The sequence below is a fragment of the Oenanthe melanoleuca genome, chromosome 17 (genome assembly GCF_029582105.1).
Source record: "Oenanthe melanoleuca isolate GR-GAL-2019-014 chromosome 17, OMel1.0, whole genome shotgun sequence".
NCBI lineage: Eukaryota > Metazoa > Chordata > Aves > Passeriformes > Muscicapidae > Oenanthe > Oenanthe melanoleuca.
Window position 1 is genome coordinate 3,115,029 of NC_079350.1, and position 9,424 is coordinate 3,124,452.

A 9,424-nucleotide genomic window follows, 5' to 3' on the forward strand; every position below is an offset into this window, starting at 1 on the left:
GCTCTCCAGGAGTGGGGATGGTGCCTCACCAGTGAGGCTGGGTGAAGCACAGCCCTCCTGCCTGGAGGGCACAGGCTGGGGACAAGGACCCTCCCTGCCCCTCCATCACCAAACCCACCCCCTGCAAGAACTCAGCACGCCACATCCTCCTCCCTCAGCCCCCCACACAAGACCAGGAGGCTCCTTTACTTAAATAACCAAAGGTGTAATTTCTCTTTTTTTTTTTTTTTTTTTTTTTTTTTTTTTTTTTGTAAAGCACATCACATTCTCAGCCCAATTAGAAGTGAACAGCAGACAACTGCACACAGAGGCACCGCTCCCTCCTCCCAGGAGGGGTCAGACATGATTCCCCTCCCCAGGAGCCCTTCCAGGGCCCTCCTGGGTTGACCCTCCATGACAACCCTTTGTCTGCCACTCTCACAAAGTGCTGGTTTGGTTCCCATCCTCCCACCCCGACCCTTCCCATCCCCTGAGTCTGTACTGTAAGGCCCCTCCAGTGAAGCCCCTGGCAGCACCAGCTCAGCCCTTCCACGGAGCTCCTTGCCTTTCCCAGCTGAGGCTTTAGCCCCAAAATGCCAGAAAAACACAACTCCACCAATGCAGGCTGCAGGAGCTGGGTGTGCTGGTTACCTGAGTAGCCCCAGGTGGCTTATCCCAAGGTCCCCTGTGCCAAGAACAGGAGAGCTAAAGCTACAGGAACCATGGACCTGACCCAGCCACCGAGGGCATCAACATTCCACAGCTCCTGCTGAGGAATCCAGGAGCTCTGTTGGTCCATCACCCCAAAGCACAGGGGAACCCCTTTTATCTGACTGGGAAAGAGGTTTATGTCCCCCAAAGGGGGAGCTGAAGCCTTGCAAGCCTTCCCAGCCCCGTCCCAGCTGCAGCTGACCCACCCCGTGGCTCTGCAGGGGTTCTACAGCAGCTCCGCCCCGCAGAGCAGCAGACGCAGGACAGGCACCATCTTTCGGCCAGTGCTGACCATGACAAGTGACACAGCCAGCACGACAGAGCCCCTTGCCCCCGTGAGGGGCACTGCAGGCACTGGGATGACAGGCTGAGCCACCACCACGGCAGGGAGCTGGCAGCAGTTTCCCAATGATGCTGTTGTGACACAAGGGCATCTCAAGGGGACAGGCCCACGAGTCCCACGGGTGGGTGGCAGTGCTCTGGGCTGTCCAGGGAGGACACCACACTCCTAGCACTGCTGAAAAGCCAAAATGTGGATTTTTCACCCAGTTCTCAGCCCTGTTTGAGCATCAAGGTTGTGCTGATACAAACTGCTGCCTGGTGGTTTCCACCTGGGCCATCAGCTGAGCCTGCAGGAACACAGGTGCAGGGACAATCACACGAGGCAGAGCTCAGGCTCCAGGCTGGTTTTTGCTGTCACCCCGTGCCAGCTGCAAGAGCTGGGGGAACTCACCAATCTGGTCATTGAGCCCTTTGGTAGCACAAGTTTGATGCCTGAGAAATTCAGAAAAAGGAGACATTTCAAAGTGAGAAAATGAACGCATAAGACAAATCCACTCAAAGGGGAACCTTAGTGCTGGCTTGACACCCTGTGCGTGCCAGTCTGTGGTGCTCCCAAGAGTCAGAAATCACTGAAGAGGAGAATAGTTCCTTCAGTATTTGGCAAGAACAGGTCCCTTCAGCCACCACCACATGGTGACACACTGGAGAAGCCTCTAGGATGAGTCCTTTGCCTCGTCTGGACGGCCTGACAGCCTGAAGAGGGTTTCCCTCATGGTGCTGAAGCATCTGTCAGTGAGGTCGGTGACATCGTCTGACGTCAGCCCTTTGGTCTCTATTGGAGGCAGAACCTCAACCTTGATTTTGCCTGGGGACAAGAGAGGAGCTTGTGAGAAAACCACACAGCACAGGGTGTTCTCTGCCCTGTTCCCCACTCTGGACAGCACCAGCACAGCTCTCAACCCCTCCCAGGGTTGAGGCATCCATCCCTGGAGCACAGAGTTAGATCCCAGCTCCAACAGCTGTGCCACCTAGAACGATCCCCCTGTGCCCCAAACTGCCATCCCACCCAGAGCCTGCCCAGAGCAGGAGGTGGTAACCAATTTTTAATGAAAACATCCCTCAATGTATTTAATTACAGCCCTTCCTGAGGTAACCCAGCCCAGGCTCTGGTGCCAAGTGCTTTGAACTGCCTCCAAACATCTCCCAGCAGGGCTCCTCCTGTTCACCCCAGCTCTGCTTCCCTCCCACATCCCTGTGAGCCAGATCTCCACATGGGACAACAGCAACCCTGTCTCCAATTGACTCTTTTTTACCTGAAGTAAATAGCTTTGTCTTTGGGTTATAGAAGCTGGTGAAGGAGGAATACACCACAGGGATCACTGGGACCTTGGGGAAGGGAAGAAAAAGAGGAGTTACTGGCACTTCAGCAGCTCAGGGCAGGCCAGAGACAGACAGCAAATCCCACACAGCAGAGCTGATCTGGCCTGGCTCTCAGACACACAGGGCACACAGAGCCCCACAAACAACACTCACTTCCAAAGGCTGGAACAATCAGCAACCAAATGGAATCAAAACCACTCCCCAAAATCTCAAGGGATACACAATGAACCAGGGCCAAGCTCCACTCCAGCCTCAGCTCAGCACTGGCTTTAAGGGCTCCTTGACCCAAGTGAGGCTTCAAACCCCAGGTATTTTCTGTCCTGCAATCAAACACTGCAGGCTGCCTGTTCTGACAGGCCTTGCCTGCTGTACAGGCACGTGTCTGGGGCAGGGTGGCTGCTCTGCTTTCAGTTTCTAAGAAAAGGAGTCACCAGTTGTTATCAGTTGCTCCTGGGGAAGCTTCAGACAGACACAGGGCCAGGGGGGCGGGCAGAGCTGTTCCAGGGCTGCTAACACAGCCAGGATCCACAGCTGGTGACTCGGGGGGTGTAGCAGAGGTGGGACCAGCTCCATGTCATCCTTTCCTCCCTGCAGCTGCCAGGCTCTGCCTTGGCTGCATCACCCAGCCAGGAATGGGGATGGTACAGCACAGGATACACCCTGGGCTTGGCCAAACCAACCCAGTGAGGAAGTTGGCACCTCTTCCTTTTCCCAAAATCCCTGCTGTAATAACACCTCTCCTGGGGAAACCAGTTTCCCCTGAGGACTCGAGTCATCCCAGTCTCTGGCACACTGCCCCAGCAGTGTGCCCAGGCAAGCACCCTGCTCCTGAGACAGCTCTGGCTGGCTGAAGCTGTTTGCCTGCTCCCTCACTAAGCACTCATAGATGCTGTCATTTTGGAGAGAAAAGACATACCAAGAACTGCCATATGGCTGCCAGGGAGGCAGCAGTTATTTTCACACAGAGCAAGCCCAGATGTTGCTCTACAGCACAAGAATTAACAATCCTGAATCACCACTATGCTATTGCAACCTGGGGGATTGACAAAGGAATTGACAGCTTTGGGCTTCCCCAGGGAAGAACCCACTGGGCTCCCTGCCAGGAACAAGCTCTGGGCTGCAGCCATGCCCCAAGGAACCCCTGGGCACAGGCACTGCCCTGCTGCCAGGAAAGCCTGGAGATAGGGATCAAGTGTGCCTGTCCCTCACACTCCTCCCTCCAGAGGGGACCAGGACTGAGGCAGGCAGCAGAGAGGACAGGGCAATTCTCCACTGTCTGCAGCCACTCATGTCCAGGGTCAGCTCATTCCTAGAAGGAATGGAAAAGCCTCTTGGCTGCTGCTGGGCAGCACTTCTGACACCAGTGGTTTACCTGACTAGGTGTTACCTGGGAACACAGCTCATCTGAGAGCAAACAAACCACACACTGCATGACCAGTGCACAGTGCCACTGCAAAAGCACTCAGGGCTGCCATGCAGGGGCAAAGCACTGTTACCTGTGCCTGGACAGCAAGGTGAAATGCTCCTTTCTTGAATGGCAGCAGATCCCCAGTGCAGTTCCTCGTGCCCTCTGGGTACACCCACACCTTCACCTGCACATGGAAAGACAAGGCTCTGCTCCAGACATCCACCTGCAGTGGTGGCAGCCACCAGCCAGCTCTGCCAAGCTGAGCCAGCAGCAGGATTGCCACAATCCCCCCATGCCAGCCCACCCAGCTCCACAGTGACACTCACATTCTCAGCCACCATAGTCTTGGCCACCTCTGACATCACCATCTTGGCACTGCTGGTGCTCTTCCTGTTGATGAAGATGACTCCACCCAGGTAGATGATGAGCCCCACGCTGCCCATGTACATCAGCTCTCTCTTGCCCACCTGGACACAGTTGTCGGGCAGGACCTCCATCAGCCCTAATGGGATGGCAGAGGGCAAGACCCAGCAGTCACCCCCCCTGCCTGCACTCAGGTAGGACAAGGACAGGGGCACTAGGGACAGGCTGGTGCCTTGCTTCTCTCCTGGCTTCTGAGAGCAGGAGGCTTGGCACACAGCAGTTAGTGGGGCAGGGTGGCTGCAGGGAACAGCAGGACCCCCCCAGAGGCAGCTCATTGCCCAGCCTGGCCACTGGCACACGTGCTGGGCCAGCACCTCAAGGACAGCAGGACCTGGGAGTGGCACTGCTCAGAGTGACAGGAGACCCTCCCCACATCCAGCACTGATGGGGAAGCTGCACCAGTAGGTACAAACAGGACTTCTCCCAATAGTGAGCAGGAGAAATGTTCTCTTCCCTCCCACCAGCTCCTCACCCATCATGTCGAGGACACTCTGATGGTTGGACACAATGATAGCAGGGCCCTCCACCTTGAAGTTCTCCAGGCCCTTCACCTCAAACCTCAGGCCGAAGAAATACTTGAAGCTCCTGACAACAGCTCTGATGATTCTGCAGAAGAGAAAAGCAGTCAGCAGCAGGGCAGGGAGGGCAGGGACTGCTGTATCCAGTGAGGGTGGGAGGAGACAAGAGCTCTAGGACAGAGAACCTCCAGTCTTATTTGTGCTGTGGTCCACCCAGGTATCTGCCCTGCATGTCATGCTCCAGGACATGTTCATTTGCTCTCTTCAGTGTCATGGTTCTGGGCTGCCCTGGTGCTACCAGGCTCTTCCTCCTGCAGCCAGCAGGGCCCCACAAATTGTTCAAACAATTCTCCCAGGAGCTGCCACTCCCCAGCACACCCAACACCCAAGGAAGGCTCTGCCAGGTCTGCTCCTTGCAGTGCTGGAAGATGCTGCTCAACGATACAAACAAACCCAAGGTGCCCAAGGAAGGAGGGGAATGGAGGTGAGAAACACTTCCCTGCACAAGGCAAGGATGCAGGCAGCAAACAGGATGCTCCCCACATGCCCTGGCAAAGGCTGGGTGCCCCCAAGCAAAGCCATGCTCAAGCTTTTGCCCTTCCCCAGTGGATCTACAGGTCTGACAGAGCTTCCAGCTTTTCCCAGCTGGAAGACTCCAGCAGCTCCACTCAGCCATGCCAACAGTGGAGCACATTTCCATGCCCTTGGCAGCCCACAGGAGCAGGGCCCATCCATGCCACCCCCTGACCTGGAGACTTGGGGACTCTCCAGCTAGGCCAAAGGACACAGGCAGAAGCTGGCAGGACACAGGGGCTATTTTGGGCAAGGGAACAGCCATTTACCAGGACAGGTGGCAGAGGAGCCTGCACGTGAACAACGCCCCCAGGAACAGCCACCAGCTTGCTCCTGCTCTCCCCTAGAGCTGATTCCAGAGCTGACCTGCCCTCCAGCAAACACCTGGATGTCCTGCCTCAGGGCCACCTTCTCCCTGGCAGACAGGGGATGGAGCTTCTTTCCTGCAGCAGAAGACTGAGGGACAGTGTCAGCTTTGTCCCCACCACAGGGTCCAGCTTGGGAACCGTGCAGCACCATCCTTGTCACTCAGGTGAGAGGTGAGCACCTGGACAGCATCTTACCCTGGCCTGGTGGCAGCTCCCAGCATCTGCTCTCCAAATGACTCCACGTTTGAGCCACAGGACTTCCCCCAGCTGGCTCCTACCCACAGCAGGGCTCACATCTCTGTGGGGTGTCCCTCCATGGAGACCACACGACCTGGCTGTGACACTGGAGGTCAGGCCAGGCCAGGCCAGTGCCCCGAGGTGACACTGTTATCAGTCCTCAATTCAACTCGCTGCAAAGAGCCACACCCAGGGAAAGGACACAGCGTGGAATGCTGAGCTCCGGAGCTCCACAGCTGCTCCAAGGTTACAGGTGTGTCCAGGTGAAGACACGGGGTTACAGGTGAGAGGAGGCAAGGTGACACCAACCAGTGAGGTCTTGGGGGATGCCAGACCACCAGGGTGACCTAAATCACACTTCTCCTCCCTTCTGACTGCCAACCAAAAAAGAGGTCACCGCTCTGGAAGTCACAGTGCTCAGTGGCTGCTGGGAGAGGCTGGTTACACATTACTCAAGAGCAACCATCCAGCTTCCTCCTGCCAGCCCCGAGCCAGACTTTCCTTGCACAAGATGTGGCGTGAGCCACTGAAAGAGGCAAAGGGGCAGAGCTCAGAGCAGGCAAAGAAGAACAGGGTGACCTGCAGCCCTGCTGGGCTGGCCACGTCACCCACAGGGTTAAAGGATGGATCTAAGTCCCCTCCGACCCCACAAGCGGCTTCTCTGCTGGAATCAACGACCCAGATGTGGTGCAGTCAGAACTGCAGAGAGCTGTAAAACCAGTGCACTTATTGCCAGACACAAGGAGCAAATAACTGACAGGGAATGGGACTTTTCAGTGCATCCCTAACAGTCTGAGCATGAAAGCCAGCAGCCCCCAGATTCACGTGCTCTGCTCCACAGCCAGTCACAGAGGCTTGTTTAGGATACCCTGATTTTCAAGGACTACTGAAATCTGCTTACCAGATTGGAAGCTCTTGCAAGATGTTTTACCACAGATAAACAGTTCTATCTCTATCAGACACCCTGGGTAACCTCTTCCAAGTCACACCAGCTTGACACTGGAGCCAGCAGCACAGCAAGAACGGGGTGTTCTGCGCCAGGCAACAACACCATTAACACTGTCTGTCCACCAGCACATGCTCTGCTCCAGCCCCCTTTCCCAAGCTGGAATAAGCAGCCTGGGATGTTGGAGAAATAAGGAACTCACTGGATCACCTCAGCCATGGACCTCCCAGGGGCTGGGATACATCACCAGGATCTTCAGCCAGTGCCACCACACGGAAACAACTGGCTTCAGTTACAGGAAAAGGGCGGTTCTGGCCAAAATTCAGCCCTGGGTTTCAACATGAGCAATGCAAGCTCTTGTTCCCAAATAACTCCTTGAAGTTCGCATAAAATTTTAGAGGGTGTTTTTTGGGGGGGAAATAAAAAGATAGTGTCTCCATCATAAATTCTCCCAGCTGCAGAGCTGGCTGAGCGTTGGAAAGCTGCTCCTGAGCGAGCCAAGGCAACCAAAGCTGGAGAGAGAGAGGCAGGCTGGAGATCTCAGAGTCAGACTGGGGCCATGGCACCAGCTGGGACGGGCAGGGCACAGCCCTCAGGGCAGCACATCAGAGCCCTGTGCCCACTCCCTCCGCCCTGAGCCCGAGGTGTGAAAGCCACACTGCAAAGCAAAGTCCAGCTCCACCTGCTGAGATGCTGCCAACCTTTGATCCTAGAGCTTGTTAAAGCTCTCCTTTCCCCCGCATCCATATAACACGCTCATAAAGCTGCCTAGGGGAGAGCAAAACCAGGAAATGAGCTGTCCTGTGCTGCCAGCAGAAGTGCCAGCTCTGCCCTTAGAATGTACCTTGGCATGGAGAGGAGATGCTGGAAGACAGCAGCCCCTTGACCCTTGTCACAGGTGTCCTGCCAGGGGACACAGGGTGGGACAGCAGCTGCAGGAGAGCTGTGCCCCAGCAGCACAAGGCACACAGCCCGCTCCTTGGGACAGGAAACACCCCAAACACAACCACACAACTGTTAGCATCAAAAGGGACCTTCTAGAGATCAGCCACATCGGGCACGGCAGGGTCACCCAGTGACACAGGTGTGTTTGGAATGTCTCCAGACAGGTAGATCTCACACTCCCCGGGCAGCCCGCTCCAGCGCTCTGCCACTCTCAGCACACACCGCTCTCCTGAAGCTTTCCCAAAAAAAACACCTCCAGGCGCTTCATTCCCAAACGTGGCGCGCCGAGGGCTCTGCCACGGGCCAGGACAGCCCCCCGAGCCTGAGCCCCCATGGGACAGAGTCCGCCAGCCCCCGGGGCTGCGGGCAGGGGACAGCGCTGTCCCCAGCGCCCGTTCCCCCCGCTGCCCCCTCACCTCATGTTCTTGACCGTGCGGCCGCCGTTGACCAGCAGGCAGGCGACGGCCGCCAGCGCCGAGCTCACCAGGCACAGCACGCAGTAGAAGCCGATGCGCAGCGCGAAGTTGACGGTGGGGCTGAGCTCCATGAGGACGTGGAGCAGCAGCAGCACGGCCGTGCCCCATAGCAGCCACCCCAGCTCCATGACAGCTCCACCCGGACCGGCCGCCACTGCCGCCTCCTCCCCGGGCAGCCCGCGCTGAGCCCGCCTTATGTGGGCGGCCCAGCCCGCCCCGCCGCTCCCTCAGCGGGGCGGGCCGGCCGCCGGGGAATGTTCCGTGTGGAGCGGGCATTCCTGGGGCTGCTGGGCGGGACTCGGTGGCCATGGCCACGGGAGGGGGCGGGCGGCGGTGTGGCCGTTGGGTTCCCTCACGGAGCGCTGTGGCGGTTGGGTTCCGTCACGGACCCCTGTGGGGGTTTGGTCCTCCCGGCGAGGACTGTGGAAGTTTGGGACCCTCATGGAACCGCGTGGAGTTTTGGGACCCCCATGAAGCCCTGTGGGGGGTTTGGTCCCCTCATGAAGCCCTGTTGAAGGTTTGGTCCACTCCTGGAGCCCTGTGGACATTTTGTCCCCTCACGGAGCCCTGTGGACGTTTGGAACCCTCATGGAGCTCTGTGGACATTTTGTCCCCTCATAGAGCCCTGTTGGGGGTTTGGTCCACTCCTGGAGCCCTGTCGGGAATTTTGTCCCGTCACGGAGCCCTGTTGGGAATCTGGGGGCCTCATGGTGCAATTTGGGGGGTTTGGTTCCCTCACAGAGTGCTGTGGCGGTTTGGTTCTTTCACAGATCCCTATGGGGGTTTGGTCCCCTCGTTGAGGACTGTGGAAGTTTGGAAACCTCATGGAACCGTGTGGAGTTTTGGGACCTTCATAAAGCTCTGTTGGGGGTTTTGTCCCCTCATGAAGCCCTGTGGAGGGTTTGGTCCACTCCTGGAGGCCTGTGGACATTTTGTCACCTTACGGAGCCCTGTGGGGGTTTGGAACCCTCATGGAACCGTGTGGAGTTTTGGGACCCTCATGAAGCCCTGTGGGGCGTTTTGTCCCCTCAAGAAGCCCTGTGGGGGGTTTGGTCCCCTCATGAAGCCCTGTTGGGGGTTTGGTCCACTCCTGAAGCCCTGTGGACATTTTGTCCCCTCATAGAGCCCTGTCGGGAATTTGGGGGCCTTATGGTGCAATTTGGGGGGTTTGGTTCCCT

At 57.2% G+C, this 9,424-nt stretch overlaps 1 protein-coding gene across 1 annotated transcript; it reads right to left on the reverse strand.

Moving 5' to 3' along the window:
• Window positions 1-209: 209 nt before the first annotated feature.
• On the reverse strand, window positions 210-8,610 carry AGPAT2 (1-acylglycerol-3-phosphate O-acyltransferase 2). Its single transcript, XM_056504851.1, has 6 exons — window positions 8,187-8,610; window positions 4,656-4,789; window positions 4,087-4,262; window positions 3,849-3,944; window positions 2,286-2,358; window positions 210-1,837 (listed from the first exon to the last, which is right to left on the reverse strand). Exons 1-6 carry the CDS (start codon window positions 8,372-8,374, stop codon window positions 1,686-1,688), a joined length of 819 nt encoding a protein of 272 aa, XP_056360826.1. The 5' UTR covers window positions 8,375-8,610; the 3' UTR covers window positions 210-1,685.
• Window positions 8,611-9,424: the final 814 nt, after the last annotated feature.